Raw genomic sequence first — 20,123 nt, 5'->3', positions numbered from 1 at the left:
CTACATATATAGCAAAATTACAATTAATGTCTTAAGTTAAACTTCTTTTAAGGAGGAAAATATTACGGAGTGCACCTTTAAGAACGATATAGAGACCATCCAAATTAAGTTTGAGCTGCATTGGAAATAGGGATGTGCATATCCATAACTGAGGCTGATGCAATACGCATCTTGATGCATAGTCAATGATACGATACATTAAAGATACATATGAAGCAGCTACCGATACGATTTACCCCTATTACAATGCAGTGCGATCCGATTTTGATTCAACAACATGATTCAATGCAATATGATGCTATGGAAAAAAATATGATGCTATGGAATTCAATATGGTACAGATAGTTCGCTTTTATTTCTTTTTTTCAGACAGACAACAAATCATAAATTAACTTAAGTGCCTTCTGACTTTTAATGCATGGCTCTTTCACAAACAGGTCTTTGCAGTTCCAAAAAAAAAAAAAAAGATTAAATACAAACAGACGTTCTTTTCCTGTTTTGTCTCCAGTTACACATTTATCAATGAAACAATAAGGATGCTCAGGTATAAACAATGAAGAAATGTTCTGTAACTTGGCAGGTGTGGAGGGGGTATTAGAAGCCCTCGTTCTCTGTAACGCTGAATATCTTTACAAATAAAAAAAGGCGATCATGTTGGGGAGTGAAAAAAGTGTGATCGTTTGCGCACCCAGCGTCCTGATAATGGTACCGCAGCGGCTAGTAGCTACAGCTGAATCCGAAGGCGAGGGAGGCAGACGCCTAAGCGGCGCTTTGAGTGTGTTGTTAAATTAGTGGTACTGCCTGTATATTTTATAGCGGCACGACATATTTTACAAATTGCATGGGTTTCATAAAAATGTTCATCTAGCTTAAAAAACCTAAAGTGTTTAAATCGATGCATCACATAGTTTACTTTTATGCCGGTGAGAATCTGTGAATCTTACCATCCCTAATTGGAAAATCGATATTTTTACACTGTCCTAGCTTAGATCACTCCACTTGCATGTATCTACAAGAAGACACAAACATACTCACATTCATCATAAAACCCATATATCCGGTTGATGGAGGCACATTCATGGTTTCCTCTGAGAAGAAAGAAGTTCTCTGGATATTTGACCTTGTAGGCGAGCAGCAGGCAGATGGTCTCCAGCGACTGTTTGCCTCGGTCTACATAATCTCCCAGGAACAGGTAGTTACTCTCTGGAGGATATCCTCCATACTCAAAGAGCCTGAGTAAGTCGTAGTACTGACCATGAACATCGCCTGAAGAAAAAAAAAAAAGAGACCATCTTGAGTTAGTTCATATGAAATCAGCCTAAAAAAAACATGCATTTAAAATACAGAATGAAGAGTCCGCGTAAGGTTTGGCAGAACTTTACCGCAGATCTTGAGTGGCGCCTCCAGCTCCAGCAGTATCGGCTGACTGAGGAAGATTTCCCGAGATTTCAGACACAATCCTCGGATTTCGTTCTCCGTTAACTGAACGTTTTTCCCAGGCCTGGAGCCCTTCACTAAAAAAAGAACAAAATCAAATATACGAATACATAAGTTATTCTTAGCGGTTAAATATAAGGATTATTCAACCTAACTTAATCCACACAAAAAAAGTGACCATTTACAGACCAAACCCATTAGTACGCTCTTTTAATTCTGATGAAGTGTGTTTAATATAAATGCATTATCGTGTCTTGCATTTCTCGTGATGGCGTTCAATCTGGTCACGTGTTCGAATGTGATGTGTCTCCACTGATCTTCTTTGTCAAATCTTCATCTCTGAATAGAACATGGACGCGTTCCAAAGCGTTCTAACAGTGTATGAGCTTTATTATCAAACAATAAGATGATATGTACAGCTATTGCATCAGATATGTACGATAATGCAGCGATTTCAGGAAATTAATTCCGATTAATTTAAAACAATCTAAGATAATAGGTTATTAGTACCGTTGATTAATATAATTATTAGTTAAGTTATTTAATAGAAAACCATATAGTTAGTGAGAAAGTATAGGTTTTTTTTTACCCTCCAAAAGGCGCTGAATGATCGAGTCGATGTTTAATTTGTCCGATTCAGCCATTTTGTCGCTTGCTGGAGATTAGCCGGCTTAAAGCCAGGAAACGAGACGAGAATCCGCCCAACACAAACACACGACAATTACTTTAAAAATCTCCTATGTACAAAACTTTCACGCTGCTGGTAGTATTCCTGAGTTTATATTAAGGTTATATTGCCACAAATGGTCCTTTAGTAGTTCGTTGTGTGAGGTAAACTCGCACCGCGAGCGCCAACCGTTGTAGGAAACACTAAAAGGGCGGGGCATACACGGAAGCGCGTGTCTGATTGGGTGTTTTCAGCTCATGACGAGCGCCTGAAATCTCCCACTCGAACAGCCGATTGGATATTCTTCGCGTCACTCATTTTCTATTTTTTTCAATGGTTAGGATCGTGTTTATAAACGCATTTAAACCAAACCTTTCTCGTATGAAATCAAACTAAGATGTAAATCCAAGTCACTGGACCATCTTCGTCTTGTTACCGGTGTAAAACTTACATTTTCTTAGGTTTATTGTTTATTCACTTCATTAACACCGATTTTGAAGTTAGCAATACATTGATAGGTAAATAGATAGGCACCAATCAATATATTAAGACACGAAAGTCCAAAATTAACCTAACGTTTAATCTTTAAAATATACAATCTATTCGTTCATTCAGACTACGGAAGTAAGCGAAAATATTTGCAGAGATGTTACTATATTTTGTCATAACAACCTCCGCGCTTTTACAGTAGGAGAGAGCGTAACGGTCAACTAGCGTGTTACGACAGTAAGTCACCGTTTGCGGATACCATACAAAAGAATGGGGAAAGCCGTAAACTGACACCTAATAGTCGCAGAATCGTTCTTGGCTGCCCTTATAAAACAAATATTTTATCGTAGTAAACTCCTCAAATAGTTCGATATAAATAGATTTTTTTGTGTAAAATATGTTCATTATTGTCGTAAATGGGGTTAATTTATTAAGTTATGAACTGTTTCCTCACAAAAGCAGTTTATTCAGCGTCGGGGAGCATCTCTTCCATAGACATCCATTGAAAAAGAACGGTCTCTTGTCTCCTCGCCAGTGTACCGCCCATAGAATGTCTATGGGACCGCTTCGCTATGCTATTCTATGTTAACCTTGTAGGCCCTTTCTCAAGACGGGCTCTGATATTTGTCCTAGAAGAATGACGCAATTAGACAGAGACCGCTTGAACCGTGTGATTCATTCCAAAGTGAGGGAATGTGACAAGACTGACAACGCTGAGACTCACCAAAATCGACGATTAAATGGATTAAGACAGTAAAAAAATGAAATATGTATTTTGTATTTGAATAGCTGAACCGGTTTGAACATGAAGTTGGTTAATAAAGACATCGAGAAGGATAATGCCGGGTGAGTGTTTGAGAACACATGGACTGTGTGTGAAAACATATTGAGCTGCCTACTTAAATGGCACTTTTAGTGCATTATAGGTGCGTTCCGAGTCAGCTGACCCATACCATAGGAAAAATTGTATCAGATCATAGTACCACGGTACTTTGGTGTATACCGTGGTACTGAATGATTACCATAGTCATGTACCATTATTTAACATGGCACTCCTTGGTGTTTCATAGTGGTAATTGTCCTAAATCCCTGGTATGACCATAGTACTATGTCAATATCATAGTGGCGCTGACTTTTACTAAAAATATAATCATAAATATGAATAGCAAAAAGGTGCCAGCAATGACAAAAACCATACCAACAGTATACACTATAAAGATAAACAGACTTTAATGATCCTGTGGACACTGACACAATTCGTTTCTTCCTTTGGTAGCCATGTTTGTCTATGTCTGCCCTTTTCTATGGTTAACAGTGACTAAATAGAGATGTCAGGTTTTGGGACACAGAGCTAGTGTCAGCAGAGTGGTTTGTTGGAGCTTTCTGCCATGATGGCTTTATCATGAAACAGGGACTGTTATTTTCTAAACATGCTCACTATATGGATCTGGACATAATCTAATGGCTGGTACTATTATTAAACTAACGAGTGTGTTATGTGTAAAGCAGCTTTACAGTGATGTACTATTTAATTAGCCTACTACTCTCATTTGATTAAGCAGTATCTAATAAAGTAGTATATATGTCTCCAGTTACAGTGGCAAGAAAAAGTATGTGATCCCTTAGTTGGAATTACCTGTTTTTCTGCTTTAATTGGTCATATAATGTGATCTCATCTTAATTAAAGTATAGACAAAGCACAATGTGATTAAGTTAAGAACACACAAATAATTATAATCTTTAATGTCTTTATTGAACACATCCCTTTAAAGTTTAACAATGCTGTGGAATAAGCAAGAGAGCCTCTAGGCTAAAGATGTCCAAAAAGGTAATTAAAGGCAGGAGTTGGCAAACCTGGAATCTGATTAATGAAACGAGATTGGAGGTGTGTGTTAGAGCTATTTTGACTTTTATTTTTTCTTTCTCGTATGAGCTTAACATGCAGAAAGACACAGTTATATTGTCACAGTCAGGTGCCTCAGCCAGTCATGGCTGACATCATCCAAATCGGTGAAGATGTTGGGGCACCTGAAGCGGGAGCAGGAATATAGAATGTGGTCGGCCGTCTGCTCCTTGTCGTCGCCGCATTCGCAGATTGGGTCATCCGTGAGACACCACTTGTATGGGGTGTCCCGGAAACGGCCTTGTCAAGTTCTTAGTCGGTTCAGCTTGACCTAGGCTTGTCTGGGTAGGTCATTTCCAGCGGGTTTGTTTGATACTTTATCGATAAACTTTTTGTTAGTCCAATTGGTGCCATTGTCATTATTTGCTTCTTTCATTAGGCGCCTCATTGTGTTAGAAGGCATCGTGCAGCAGGTGGTTGGGGTCATCCAAGGCTTTCAGTGCAAGGTTGATGCAACTTGCTTCTCTGCAAAGATTTGGTGGAGAGATGTCACTGAGTATCGTTAGCAGCTCAGTGGGCATAGATCCAATGCACCCGGTGATAATGCGTGCGTTGTTGTTCAGGGCTGTGTCTACCTTTGTGTTTCTGCTGTTGTGCCAGGCAGGAGAGCTGTTCTCAGCTACCTAGAAGGTTAGAGAAAGCACAGAGGTGCGTAATGCTGTGAAATTCGCACCCCAGCTAATGCCAGCTAGTCTTCACAGGAGGTTGTGTCTTGCTTGGATTTTAGTGCTGTTTGAAGGTCAATGAGTGGTCAAGAACATCCTAGATATTTCTGGCTTTTCTCAAATGGGATAGTTTTGTCTTAGCACTTGACGTTGTTTGTTATGTTAGCAAGGCGATTGGCAAGGTGGAAAAAGCAGCTCACTGTCTTGGTGATGCTGACTTTTAACCTTCAATCTTTGCAGTTCTAGGAAGTTTGCCAAAGATCACCTTGACACTCCACAATGCTACTGGGAAAATGTTTTGTGGAATGATGAAACTATGGTTGAATTGTTTGGGAAGAACACACAACGTAAAAAGGGCACATCATCCCAACGAGGAAGTACGGTGGAGGGAGCATCATGATTTGTGGCTGCTTTGCTGCTTGTTCTTCAGTAGAAGTTGGTTGATGCAGCTGGTCAATGACCCTAAACACTTAAGTAAATCCACTACAGGATGACTTTAAAAAAAGAAAGTCCACCTTTTGGAGTGGCGCAGTCAGAGCCCAGACTTTAACCCAATAGAGATGCTGTGGAATGACCTCAAGAGAGCCGTTCACACCAGACATCCTAAGATGTCTGGTGTGAACGTTGTGCAGGTCTAATCTACGCCTACTAGAAATGCTTGGTTGAGGTTATTGCTGCCAAAGGAGGATCGACCATTAAATACAAGGGTTCACTTACTTTTTCCACAGCACTGGGAATGTTTAATGGGATGTGTTCAATAAAGATATGAAAGATTATAATTGTTTGTGTGTTAGTTTAAGTACATTGTGTTTGTCTATATTTGTGACTTAAATGAAGATGAGATCACATTTTAAGATCAATTAATGCAGAAAACCAGCTGATTTCAAAGTGTTCACATTTTCTTGCCACTGTATGTCTATCTCACTCATCTAATTTATATGATTCAAATGACTTCTGTATGCTTTTAAGGGATCATGTTCTATACATATAATGTTAGTTAAGGTTTCTTACACAAAAAGGTCTTAATTTAGTTTTTCGTAACTATTTTGTACCATCTCTCTGACCCTTACAATTAAACATGCTTTTGCTACTATCATTTTTCGACTTCTAGATGTAAATTACCTATTAAGTTTCTTGTTACATTGGCTCCAAGTGTCCCAAATGTTAAATAGCTTGTTTTGTCTTCCAGTCAGGTGACGCTCATACCTGAGGAGGCAGAGGACATGTGGCATACCTACAACCTGCTTCAGGTGGGAGACAGTCTCCGAGCCTCCACCATCAGGTTAGACACATACATTGATTGACATTTTTACCACACAAACCTAAATCAGCAGATTCACAGTATTTAGCTCATCTACTCACACAGTAATGAGAATGAACTGATGTCACACACAGGAAGGTGCAGACGGAGTCGTCCACAGGCAGTGTGGGCAGTTCTCGAGTACGCACCACACTCACTGTATGTGTGGAGACCATCGACTTTGATTCTCAGGCCTGTCAGCTGAGAGTGAAGGGAACCAACATCCAGGAGAACCAGTATGTGAAGGTCAGAAGTCTCAATGGCATGGGTCTACTTCATTTTACAAGCAACATCATTTCTGGAAATTTGCTTAAAGCCTCAGAGTCTGAAGCATAGAGTTGAATGATATATTTTTGTAATTTTTTTTTTTAAATTGTTTTTGTAGGGAGCCACTCATTATAAAAGTCTTGATTTTTAAGGATATTTTGTTTCGGGGTGAATTTATGTGATTTCAGAAAACAATGGCAGTCTAGGGGAAAATCTTGATTTTTAAGCACATTTTGTTTTGAGGTGACTATTGTTTGACTGTAGCAAGCTGTGACATTCAATATACAAGTTTTCTCCAACCAAAACTGATATTGAACTGATCAGAACTTGATATAGTTCAGAGTGTCAGCTACTGTAATATGTATTTTTATGTATTTATTTATATATATATATATACACTCACCTAAAGGATTATTAGGAACACATACTAATACTGTGTTTGACCCCCTTTCGCCTTCAGAACTGCCTTAATTCTACGTGGTATTGATTCAACAAGGTGCTGAAAGCATTCTTTAGAAATGTTGGCCCATATTGATAGGATAGCATCTTGCAGTTGATGGAGATTTGTGGGATGCACATCCAGGGCACGAAGCTCCTGTTCCACCACATCCCAAAGATGCTCTATTGGGTTGAGATCTGGTGACTGTGGGGGCCATTTTAGTACAGTGAACTCATTGTCATGTTCAAGAAACCAATTTGAAATGATTCAAGCTTTGTGACATGGTGCATTATCCTGCTGGAAGTAGCCATCAGAGGATGGGTACATGGTGGCCATAAAGGGATGGACATGGTCAGAAACAATGCTCAGGTAGGCCGTGGCATTTAAACGATGCCCAATTGGCACTAAGGGGCCTAAAGTGTGCCAAGAAAACATCCCCCACACATTGCACCACCACCACCAGCCTGCACAGTGGTAACAAGGCATGATGGATCCATGTTCTCATTCTGTTTACGCCAAATTCTGACTCTACCATCTGAATGTCTCAACAGACATCGAGACTCATCAGAAAGGCAACATTTTTCCAGTCTTCAACTGTCCAATTTTGGTGAGCTCTTGCAAATTGTAGCCTCTTTTTCCTATTTGTAGTGGAGATGAGTGGTACCCGGTGGGGTCTTCTGCTGTTGTAGCCCATCCGCCTCAAGGTTGTGCGTGTTGTGGCTTCACAAATGCTTTGCTGCATACCTCGGTTGTAACGAGTGGTTATTTCAGGCAAAGTTGCTCTTCTATCAGCTTGAATCAGTCGGCCCATTCTCCTCTGACCTCTAGCATCAACAAAGCATTTTCGCCCACAGGACTGCCGCATACTGGATGTTTTTCCCTTTTCACACCATTCTTTGTAAACCCTAGAAATGGTTGTGCGTGAAAATCCCAGTAACTGAGCAGATTGTGAAATACTCAGACCGGCCCGTCTGGCACCAACAAACATGCAACGCTCAAAATTGCTTAAATCACCTTTCTTTCCCATTCTGACATTCAGTTTGGAGTTCAGGAGATTGTCTTGACCAGGACCACACCCCTAAATGCATTGAAGCAACTGCCATGTGATTGGTTGATTAGATAATTGCATTAATGAGAAATTGAACAGGTGTTCCTAATAATCCTTTAGGTGAATGTGTGTGTGTGTGTGTATATATATATATATATATATATATACACACACACACACACACACACTTTTTTTTTTTACAATTTTTAATAAAAAATACTTTCATATGCCTGCCACCCCTCTTGGGGTATAGGCTACCAACGAGGATGATGGTGATAGTCTTGTTCGAGAGTAGGATGTATCGACCACGGTCTTCGAGCAAGGCACTTAACTCCAGGTTGCTCCAGGGGGATTGTCCCTATAATAAGTGCAATGTAGGTTATTTTGTGGCTTCCAGAGACCTCTGTCATAAATCTCCATTCAGGAGGTCCCTCTCCTCCCAAGGCTGAGATGTTGTTTGGTCTTTTTGGCGTTTCTGTAGCTAGCAGGTTTTACAAGAGAGGGTTGCTAGCCCCAGGCAAAACCCTACTCATTTCACACCCACACTTTGGACCAGCCTAAAAAATTAGGTGTTGTTTAATTGCTGTAATGAAATGTTGCAATTCTGTTATGCTGGGTCTCTGGGGGTTAAAAATGACATAATTTAAGACTTTAATTACCAAAAGAATGTTCCTAATGTTAAGTTTGTGCATCATTTGTGGCATGTTGTCGAATAATTTCAACTCATCCCTCAGTTAGTAAAAAGGAGCGAAATTGTGTTTTCCATTACAAGTGCATTGCTGTAGTCTACAGGGCAAGACTTAGCACCAGGATAAATGTTACAATTTTAAAAACATTATTAGGTCATTCCGTGTCAACTCAACCAGAGGTCCCCAGATTAAAAATGAGATTTTGATTTAAAAAAAAAAAAAAAAAAACATTTCTGGAGAAAGTAATACATGAATGATGAAAAATATTAAATTACATGGATGAATATTTACTGAGTAATCCACTGTTTTGTAGAGAGGGGGTTAAAATGGCAATTTTAACCTAACATTTTCACCACAGATAACATAAAAAAAAATAACATTAGAAAGTTGGAATCATTATTTAATTTTTACTCAAAGATTGGTAGGTCTGTTACTAAAATCAGTTGACTTCAGCAATCCTTGTTGCATTACATGCCCAAAAATGGGAAAAAGCACATTTTGTGTTCTTTTCCAAAGTTGGCGTGCTTGTAACTCAAGAAGTTTTTAAGATATCTTAATATCCTTTTAGATTATGTTTCAGAACACACTTTTCTTTGGGTATCTTCATTTAGAAGGCTCTGTATGGTTAATTCCCAGAGATATGGGGCTTTCAATGTGGCTCCATGAGTAAATTATTGAATTGTACACATTTTCAGAGGTCGAAAACCAAATGTGGGTCACTTTGTATGAAACTGAAACTTATTGTATTTAATGAGGAATGTCTGAAGAACAAGAAATGTCCCTTTATTTATTCAACTTGACTATATCTGTGTATTTTTGGAACTCAGGCATTGTTATAAATTGGTGTGTTCTATGCAATTGTTTTGAGAAAGGGAAACAAGATACGGTTCTAGTTTCAAAATTATTTGTACTTCAGACATTCCTCTTTAAAAGACAAAAAAAGTATGAGCTGTATTCATAATGACCCACATTTGGGTCTGCTCTTCTGGACTGTTTTGAGTGTACTGACTGGCACATGTTCAGGGAGGCTGCAACATATGGCGATTCTACCAACTTGGAGGAATACACAGCATCAGTGACCAGCTACATCAGCAAGTGCATTGATGATGTCACTTTCTCCAAGACCATCACCACACGCTCCAACCAGAAGCCGTGGATGACTGCGGAGGTGCGCACGCTGCTGAGGTCCCGAGACTCCGCCTTCAGAGCAGGCGATAAGGCAGCCCTAAGAACAGCTAGGGCCAAACTGTCACGGGCAATCAGAGAGGCAAAGCGCGCACACGCCCAGAGAATCCACAGTCACTTCCAGGACAGCGGTGACACGCGGCGCATGTGGCAGGGCATCCAGGCCATCACCAACTACAGGGCAACATCAGTTGCCTGTGACAAAGATGCCTCCCTTCCAGATGCGCTGAACGACTTCTACGCTCGGTTTGAAGTGCAGAACGACGTGATGGCGAGGAAGTCCACCCCTCCTCCCAACGACCAGGTGCTCTGTCTTACCACGGCAGATGTGAGGAAAACTCTACGTAGAGTCAACCCACGGAAGGCTGCTGGACCAGACAACATTCCTGGCAGAGTGCTCAGAGGATGTGCAGACCAGCTAGCAGATGTTCTTACCGACATCTTCAACATCTCTCTGAGCAGCGCCGTTGTTCCAACGTGCTTCAAGGCCACCACCATCATCCCCATGCCAAAGAAGTCTTCAGTGTCCTGCCTCAACGACTACCGTCCCGTCGCACTTACACCCATCATCATGAAGTGCTTCGAGAGGCTCGTCATGAGGCAGATTAAGACCCAGCTGCCCCCTCACTAGACCCACTGCAGTTTGCGTATCGTTCAAACCGTTCAACGGACGATGCCATCACCACAACCCTCCATCTGGCCCTCACCCACCTAGACAATAAGGACTCATACGTTCGAATGCTGTTCATAGATTTCAGCTCAGCATTCAACACAATCATTCCCCAGCACCTGATTGGAAAGCTGAACCTGCTGGGCCTGGACACCTCCCTCTGCAACTGGATCCTGGACTTCCTGACTGGGAGACCTCAGTCAGTCCGGATCGGGAACAGCATCTCCACCACCACCACACTGAGCACTGGGGCCCCCAGGGCTGTGTGCTCAGTCCACTGCTGTTCACTCTGCTGACTCACGACTGTGCAGCAATGCACAGCTCGAATCACATCATCAAGTTCGCCGATGACACGACCGTGGTGGGTCTCATCAGCAAGAACAACGAGTCAGCATACAGAGAGGAGGTGCAGCGGCTGACGAACTGGTGTAGAGCCAACAACCTGTCCCTGAATGTCGACAAAACAAAAGAGATGGTTGTTGACTTTAGGAGAGCACAAGGTGAACACACTCCGCTGAACATCGACGGCTCCTCTGTGGAGATCGTCAAGAGCACCAAATTTCTTGGTGTTCACCTGGCGGAGAACCTCACCTGGTCCCTCAACACCAGCTCTATCACCAAGAAAGCCCAGCAGCGTCTCTACTTTCTTCGAAGGCTGAGGAAAGCACATCTCCCAACCCCCATCCTCACTACATTCTATAGAGGGACTATTGAGAGCATCCTGAGCAGCTGCATCACTGCCTGGTTTGGGACTTGCACCGCTTCGGACCGCAAAGCCCTGCAGAGGATAGTGAGGACAGCTGAGAAGATCATTGGGGTCTCTCTTCCCTCCATCAAAGACATTTACAAAAAACACTGTATCCGCAAAGCAACCAGCATTGTGGACTGACCCCACACACCCCTCACACAAACTCTTTACCCTCCTCCCGTCTGGCAAGAGGTACCGAAGCATTCGGGCCCTCACGGCCAGACTGTGTAACAGCTTCTTCCCCAAGCCATCAGACTTCTCAATACTCAGAGACTGGTTTGACACACACGTGTCCTGAGTTGCACTTTAATAACTGTCACTTTATAACTGTCTGCTACCTCAATAACTGCTATGTGCATAGAACATTATCTCATAGTATGTTATGTTTACATTTTTAGAAACTGTCATCTTTTTGCACTACTGAGTACTGGTCGGCGCTGCACTGTCTATTGTCCTGTTCATTGTCAGTAATTTGTTGTACTGTCCCGTACTTTTTGCACATGTTTGCACGTGCACTTTATATAGGTAGTTTATATAGGTATTTTATTTCGTTGTGTTGTCTCATGTGGTCCTGTGTTGGTCCTTTGTTGTTTTTATGTAGCACCATGGTCCTGGAGGAACGTTGTCTCGTTTTGCTGTGTACTGTACTAACTGTATATGGTTGAAACGACAATAAAAACCACTTGACTTGACTTGACTTGGTTTTTGACCAATGAAAATGTGTACAATTTACTCATGGAGCCACATTGAAAGCCCCATATCTCTGGGACTGAACCATATAGGGCCTTAAAAATTAAGATACCAAAAGAAAAGTTTGTTCTGAACCAGAAACTAAAAGAATATTAAGATATATTTAATACTTCTTGAGTTACTGGCACTCCAAAATATTATTTTTCTTCTCCCCAATTTGGAATGCCAGTCCAATTTGGTTGCGACCTGGCTGGAGTCATTCAAAAACCCCTGGATTCAAGCTCATGACTCCAGGGGTGGTAGTCTACCCAGCTACCCAGGCCCCCACAGAATATTGTCTTATAAAATTGATGTATTATATAAATGTGCATTTTAAAAAAAGTCACGTGACTTAACCTCAACAACCATGTGAATAAATAAGTCTGTGATTAATTTGTCTACTATTACCTCCCAGAATTGTGTTACACACCTTCACTCCCATAAATAAGGCATCTATATCTGAATGCTAGAAAACATTAATCAGATGGATTCAAATGTTCATCAAGACATTTTGTCTACACGCTCTAAACCACAAGTCATTTATTATGTTTCTTCTGCAGATGGGCGCCTATCACACCATTGAACTGGAGGTAAACAGGAAGTTCACACTTGCCAAAAAATGCTGGGACAGTGTGGTGCTGGACAGAATTGGTAATATACTCTTTTGTTTTTAGCTTCTTACCAGAGTTGCTGTTGTCTGCCTAAAATACTTTCACTTGATGTTTAATGAGACCTAGAATACAGTGTTTTTCATGATTGTTTGCTTTTAAAGGGAGAGTTCACCCAAAAATAAAAATTCTCTCGTCATTTACTCATGCCAACCCAGATGTGTTAGATTTTCTTTCATCTGCAGAACACAAATTAAGATTTTTAGAAGAATATCTCAGCTCTTTAGGTCCATACAATGCAAGTGAATGGTGGCCAGAACTATGAAGGTAACATAAAAAGTAATCCATATGACTTCAGTGGTTTAATCAATTCCGTCTGAAGCGATCCAGTTGGTTTTGGGTGAGAACACACCAAAAAATAACTCCTTTTTCACTGTATATCTTGACAGCGTTCTCCATGGCAATCCTATTAGAGGTAGACCGATATATTGGTTTTACTGATTAATCAGTATCGATAGTTGCTTTTTGGATTATCGGTTATTGGCAAAAATCTATACCGATAATACTTTTTTCCCCCAAATTTTTGTATTCCTCATCAATAAACCTCATCTGGTGAAATGTATACATATAAACTTTTCGTCTGGTGAATATGAAGACTGTAATTTGGTGAATACTTGCATATAGAGCATTGTAAGTTAGACAAGTCTTTGTCATTTCAAAATAATTCCCCAGTGTATTTTGGACTTGTTTAAAGTTGAAAGTCCACCGTTGTGTGCAAGTGAATGGTGGCCAGAACTTTGAATTTCCAAAATCAGGAGAAAGTCAGCATAAACCTAATCCATCAGACTCCAGTGGTTTAATCCAGTGGTTCTCAACTGGTTTAGCTTCAGGACCCAGATTTGACATTAGACATCAAGTGGCGACCCACCAAAGTAAAAAACATGACCTGTTTTTAATGGATCTTGGGTCGCATTTTATCTTGCATAGTTTTTTTTTTAATGGTTTTCAAGTATAGGGGCTGTGACATTATTTTTGTTCTTGATTTCAAGGAGAACGTACATTGCACAGGAGGAACACTGTCCTTAATTTGTCCATAAATCTTAATGCCATATTAAGCAATAGTAAGACCATGGATGGCTCCTCACTACTGTGATTAGGTCAATATTGCTAGTCTTTCAAATACTAATAATAATAACTTTAACAAATTATAGGATTTATGAAAAATAGTTGCCAAAATGCATTTTGAAAATGTAACTCCAACTGCTACTGTCGAAATAAAAATCAGGTCTAATAGATTGTATCTAATAGATTATTTAATATGAGACAACATTTTCATCAAAATTTCAGTTACTGTTACTACTGTAAAATTGTGAAACAGTTTTGGAAAAGTGATGATGGGTAATAAAAATAAAAAAAAAACGTTATTTTGCCACAGCACAGTGTTTTGCTTTTTGCTTGTTTAGCATGTCTGGGGTGTCTACTGTTTGAGAGGCTTGACTTGACTTCCTCCATAGTGCTTTAAACTAGAACATTCTCACTAGAATTCAATGGGTCACGTCAGTGCACCACAATATCGAGGGAAGTCTGGTTCATACGTGTGCATAATTGAGCAGATCATTTGCACGAGTGGTTCCGTTACACCCGCTTCAAAAACCAAGCTTTAAGCGCGATAATATCATATTGCAGATGAGAAGTCTTTATGTCACATAAAGCACTGAATGCAAGATTATCATTAAATTTGCCTTGGCACTCCTAAATTAAATTTTGGTGGCCACAGAAAATGTTTCAGTGGGAGAATCATGGCATGTTCTTTCCCAACTATCTGCGACCCACTAGTTGAGAAACACTGGGTTAATCGATGTCTGTAACATCTAACGCTTTGCACATGAGTCAAGCAGTATGGATTGATTGAAACAGAATTGATTGAAATCATGATTGTTAAGCAGACTGATGTCAAGATATACAGTGAAAAATTGTTCTTTTTTGGTGTGTTCTCACCCAAAACCAACTGAAGTTGTAATTGATTGACAATATTTTTTGGGGGGTTGAACTTAAATTTTCTATTAAATAAAATTGGTTTCTTTTATCTGAGAACTTTATATTGGACTTTCCACCATTTTCCATCAGAGCATACAGAAAAATTAATTGGGTTTGATTTGATAAGTCTAAGCAGTTGTAAAAAAAAACAAAAAACAACAAGACACATTTGGTATACACCAGACATGGGCAACATATGGCCCGCGGGCCGGATCAAGCCCTCCAAATGGTTTAAAGTGGTCCTCGGCTCATTTATCGTAAAAGCGTTTTTATTTTTATTGGATATTTCGGTTAACTTGCATTGGGACCTAACACGTCTCCACAAGCGTTTAACATGCTCAGGCTTGCCAGATAAGAGACGAAACGCCCCCAGTTTGTGATTTATACTTAGACTATTAGAAATAGTCTGCCTAATGTAATACTTATTTTGTGCAGTCTGGCAACCATGCACGCGAGTGCGCTATTTCTATCTCGCTTTCCCCTTTGAACAAACTTGGCGATCTCTAGTGCAATATTCTGCTCAAGGAAAAGTGTTATACGGCTACTCTGTGTCCATTCTTGAGGCTGCTTGTGATGTTTGGTGCTACTTTCCAGGTAAACCTTCTCAGTGATTAAATTAAATATAGAAGTCTCGGCATCATTGACATGCGAACAAAAGCAAGCCAGAGATGAATATGTAAATGTATTTTTTTATTTGTCCAATTTAGAAAGGTTGAAGTCCCTTCACACCTGTATGTTAATGTAACTCTTGCAGTAATCATTTATCATATTCATGCAGTCTATGTTATTCAGTTGTGTGCTGAAAGTCAAACCATCGAGACCCACATCATTTTTAGCATGTAAACTGGTAATGTTTTAGAAAAAAACAAGTAAACTCACCCGCTTTGCAACAAACATTTTTTTTTTTTATTAAAACAGACCAATGATGTAGAGATTGTTAAATTGAATAATAAATTAACAGGGAAGTAGAGATGGTGAAATTAATTTATAAGCTCAGCCTTTATTCAGTTTTTTAACGCCTGATAGAAAAGTATCTACATATGTAGAGCAATAAAATACTTTAGGCAATTGCAGAATAGTCTCACTAGTCACAGATACACTTCAGAAAATTGAGTACACAACTATTTCTGGGCTTAAAAGATACAAAAACCAAATCAATACAGAACATTGTATCTCAAAAGTAATACAATGTGACCCCCTATGCACTACTTGCAGCCCGATGTGGCCCCTTTACCAAAATAGTTGCCCACCCCTGGTATACATGGTCAAAATTGTCCGACCATTAAAAATTAACAGGAAAGACCAAAATACAGAGCAATTTTTTCGTGATCTGTTAAATACAATCAATAAATCAGACACAATGCAGAAAAAAACAGACAGAAATTACAGGGTGAGACTAAAATATCCTCAGTGCAAAATAATACATACACACACACACACACACACACGAATGAACTGATGAGACAATAACACAGAGACGTTTTTTTTACATTTGCAAAAAATTTTAAAATATTCAGTCATAATGCTAAACACACACATACTCCGAAAGGAAGGGGTGACGCACACACAGAACCAGGCCATCAGTAAGTGGAGCTCTACAGCCATCTTTTGGTCATTAGCAATACAAGTCATCTGTTTTTCCAGTTGATGACAACAATCTGATACATTCCCTCACACAAATACACACACACATTTGCTAAATAATTTTTTACTATAGAAAGTTTGAAATTGCAAAATGTTTTCTTTGATTCTTCTGTTTTATATTTGAATGGAATTTTCAAAATTTTGCAGTTAATTTCTGTTCCATGATGTTCATTTTCTTGACATTATTATGCATTTGCTTTTGAGGAATTACAGTTTTATTTTTGAAATAAATTATTGGTTGAAAAATGCTTATTCTGTGTCATCTCTTTGTAACACCATGGTCAGGTTTGATCGCAATCATAATGACATTAACTGCAAAAACTGACACTTCAAATACATTTTAAAATGTAAAACTTTGACAAATAATAGTTTGATAATGTCTAAATATATATCCAAATGCATATCTTGTGATAAAATATAAAATTAGGTTACAACAAGCCATCGTCAACTCAATCTTTATTCATAGAAGACATTTTAAAAACAACAGAATTTGACCCAAAGTGCTTTACAATCAAACAAACAAAATGACAGAGTGAAATAAAAACAGATTGATTTAAATAAAAATATAAAACATAATAAAATAAATAAAAACATTTAAATACAACTTTGTGATTATCCATTTCAAACTATTTAATGATCTATTCAAAAGTCACAGAATAAAAATAAGTTTTTAAAGAAGATTTTAAAATGCTAATGATGAAGCTGACATCACATGGAAAGAGACATTATTCCATAGATTAGGACCATCACAGAAAAGGCACAGTCACCTTTAGATCAATAATGGCAATGAGGAACCTTCAGTTAAAGTTGATCAGAAGATCTGAGTGCTCTGGTGGGGGAGTAAGGGTGTAGAAGGTCACTGATATATTGGGGCGTGAGACCAGATAGTGTGCCTTGTAGACAAAATTGTGAATTTTAAAATCAACCCTGAATTCACAGGAAGCCAGCGTAGAGTTGGTAAAACGGGGGAAATGTGATCCCTCTTTCTTGGCCCTGTTAAAAGTCAATTTTATTTGTATAGCGCCTTTCACAACACACATCGTTTCAAAGCAGCTTTACAGAAGATCAGCATTAACAGACGATAAAACTGTAATGTCTATAAAGTCGATTAATCATCATTGTGTAATTTAGATAAAATAAGATTTTTAATAGTGTTAATAACCCTAGTGAGCAAGCCGAAGGCGACTGTGTCAAGGAACACAAAACTCCATAAGATGTGGATTAATGGAGAAAAATAACCTTGGGAGAAACCAGACTCACTGTGGGGGCCAGTTCCCCTCTGGCTAACATTATGAATGTAATGTAAATATTAATTATGTATAGGTAAAATCATGGTTCAAAATTATTAAACTAAGTGTTAAGGGTCAGTGATTAAACATCGATTTTGTTTGAACTGTAAGATTAATGTCTTTGAAGTCCATCTTGATTAATTGCAGAAGTTCACATAGATGCAATTGTCCTTGTTAACTGGCTGATGAAGGCTTTTGTTGGCAATAGTTAGTCTATGCATTTCATTTCAAGATCGTAGTCCATCAAAAGACTGAGGTGATGCAGGTTGGAGTTGGCATCATTTCATCCTCTGAAGTCCGTCATAATAGATTGAAGTTATATTTGGCTGGCACCGGCTGCATAAAAGCCTAGCTGCTGCGTTTTGAGTTGGCTGTAGGCGGGTTTGGGGCAGACCAATGTACAATGGGTTACAATAGTCTAACCTTGATGTAGCAAGTGAGTGGATCACAATTTCCAAGTCTACACAGTAGGTGACTACAGCCAACAACTGGCTGTTACTAGCATGACATGGTTTTCAAGTCATGTTATTTATATTTTGTTCACCAGATGGCAGTAATCCGCCTTCAATTTATGTCTCATTCTACTAATTTCTTCATGTTTCAACTTATAGAAGTGTAGGTTCTGAATTAAAAAAAAAATAATTGTATATGCAAAATGATGGTAACATTTAGACATTTACATGTAAATAAGATCAAAATAGCATAAAATCCCAAAAGAAATGCATAATTTTATTGTTCTTTCTTCAGGGAAGTAATTGTGTTATCATTTATCATCATCATCATAAAAAAAAAATGGGTACACGTCTGGGTACACATCTGACCCTTCTGGTCAAAAATGACTATCAAAGGAAGCTGCCATTTTTAAATACCATAGAAGGGTTAACTACATCTAATTACAAAGTTAATCTGTTGATGACATCAAACCATCTCATCACTGGTGAATTTGAACTCTGATTCCCTCTTCATCTACAGAACAAGCATGTGATCCCGCTCAGAAAGCAGATGTGGCCGCTGTGGTGATGCAGGAAGGTCTTGCCAACTTGGTGCTTGTGACCCCTGCCATGACCTTGCTGAGGGCAAAAATTGAGGTCACTATTCCCCGCAAGAGGAAAGGCAGCTGCACCCAACATGACAAGGTAATATTACAGTCTTCCATCCATCCATCCATCTTCAACCGCTTATCCGAAGTCGGGTCGCGGGGGCAGCTGCTCCAGCAGGGGGCCCCAAACTTCCCTATCCCGAGCCACATTAACCAGCTCTGACTGGGCGACCCCGAGGCGTTCCCAGGCCAGTGTGGAGATGTAATCTCTCCACCTAGTCCTGGGTCTTCCCCGAGGCCTCCTCCCAGCTGGACGTGCCTGAAACACCTCCCTAGGGAGTCGGCCAGGGGGCATCCTTACCAGATGCCCAAACCACCTCAACTGACTCCTTTCAACGCAAAGGAGCAGCGGCTCTACTCCGAGCTCCTCACGGATGACTGAGCTCCTCACCCTATCTCTAAGGGAGAAGCCCGCCACCCTTCTGAGGAAGCCCATTTCGGCCGCTTGTACTCGCGACCTAGTTCTTTCGGTCATGACCCAACCTTCATGACCATAGGTGAGGGTAGGAACAAAAATTGACCGGTAGATCGAGAGCTTTGCCTTTCGGCTCAGCTCTCTTTTCGTGACAACGGTGCGATAGAGCGAGTGCAATACTGCCCCTGCTGCCCCGACTCTCCGGCCAACCTCCCGCTCCATTGTCCCCTCACTCGTGAACAAGACCCCGAGGTACTTGAACTCCTTCACTTGGGGCAAAACCTCATTCCCTACCTGGAGTATGCACTCCATTGGTTTCCTGCTGAGAACCATGGCCTCAGATTTAGAGGTGCTAATCCTCATCCCAGCTGCTTCACACTCGACTGCCAAGCGATCCAGTGAGAGCTGAAGGTCACGGACCGTTGATGACATGAAGACAACATCATCTGCAAAAAGCAGCGATGAGATCCCCAGCCCACTGAACCGCACACCTTCCCCATCCCGACTACGCCTCGATATCCTGTCCATGAATATCACAAACAGGATTGGTGACAAAGCGCAGCCTTGGCGGAGACCAACCCCCACATGGAATGAACTCGACTTTGTGCCGAGGACCCGGACACAGCCCTCGCTTTGGACGTACAGGGATTGGATCGCCCTAAGAAGGGACCCCCCCACCCCGTACTCCAGCAGCACCTCCCACAGTCTCTCCCGGGGACCCGGTCATACGCCTTCTCCAGATCCACAAAACACATGTAGACCGGATGGGCATACTCCCAGGCCCCCTCCAGGATC

The 20,123-nt window shown here is 40.3% G+C and overlaps 2 protein-coding genes across 2 annotated transcripts in view; one reads left to right on the top strand and one right to left on the bottom strand.

The window, feature by feature from the left end:
- Positions 1 to 994: 994 nt before the first annotated feature.
- On the bottom strand, positions 995 to 2,568 carry ppp1cab (protein phosphatase 1, catalytic subunit, alpha isozyme b). The gene is made up of 3 exons (XM_052102794.1): positions 2,027 to 2,568; positions 1,383 to 1,514; positions 995 to 1,266 (listed from the first exon to the last, which is right to left on the bottom strand). The coding sequence occupies exons 1-3, from the start codon at positions 2,079 to 2,081 to the stop codon at positions 1,010 to 1,012; spliced, it is 444 nt and encodes a 147-aa protein (XP_051958754.1). The 5' UTR covers positions 2,082 to 2,568; the 3' UTR covers positions 995 to 1,009.
- Positions 2,569 to 3,246: 678 nt separating this feature from the next.
- The window catches only part of pelo (pelota mRNA surveillance and ribosome rescue factor), a 29,935-nt gene continuing 13,058 nt past the window's right edge, over positions 3,247 to 20,123 (top strand). Inside the window, exons 1-5 of the mRNA XM_052102791.1 lie at positions 3,247 to 3,439; positions 6,351 to 6,443; positions 6,557 to 6,707; positions 12,797 to 12,887; positions 18,787 to 18,950. Of these exons, the coding sequence (XP_051958751.1) occupies positions 3,399 to 3,439; positions 6,351 to 6,443; positions 6,557 to 6,707; positions 12,797 to 12,887; positions 18,787 to 18,950 (540 nt within the window). The 5' untranslated portion in view covers positions 3,247 to 3,398. The remainder of the gene's footprint in view (positions 3,440 to 6,350; positions 6,444 to 6,556; positions 6,708 to 12,796; positions 12,888 to 18,786; positions 18,951 to 20,123) is intronic.

The sequence above is a fragment of the Xyrauchen texanus genome, chromosome 33 (genome assembly GCF_025860055.1).
Source record: "Xyrauchen texanus isolate HMW12.3.18 chromosome 33, RBS_HiC_50CHRs, whole genome shotgun sequence".
Lineage (NCBI taxonomy): Eukaryota > Metazoa > Chordata > Actinopteri > Cypriniformes > Catostomidae > Xyrauchen > Xyrauchen texanus.
Note: the sequence above shows the minus strand (reverse complement) of the source record. Positions and strands in the feature narration are given on the sequence as shown.

Coding starts and splice junctions, on each gene's coding strand:
- ppp1cab (XM_052102794.1), bottom strand. CDS start 2,081: ATGGCTGAATCGGACAAATTAAACATCGACTCGATCATTCAGCGCCTT. Junction 1,515..2,026: donor CATTCAGCGCCTTTTGGAGG/GTAAAAAAAAAC, acceptor TTCTTTTTTTAG/TGAAGGGCTCCAGGCCTGGG. Junction 1,267..1,382: donor GGCGCCACTCAAGATCTGCG/GTAAAGTTCTGC, acceptor TTTTTTCTTCAG/GCGATGTTCATGGTCAGTAC.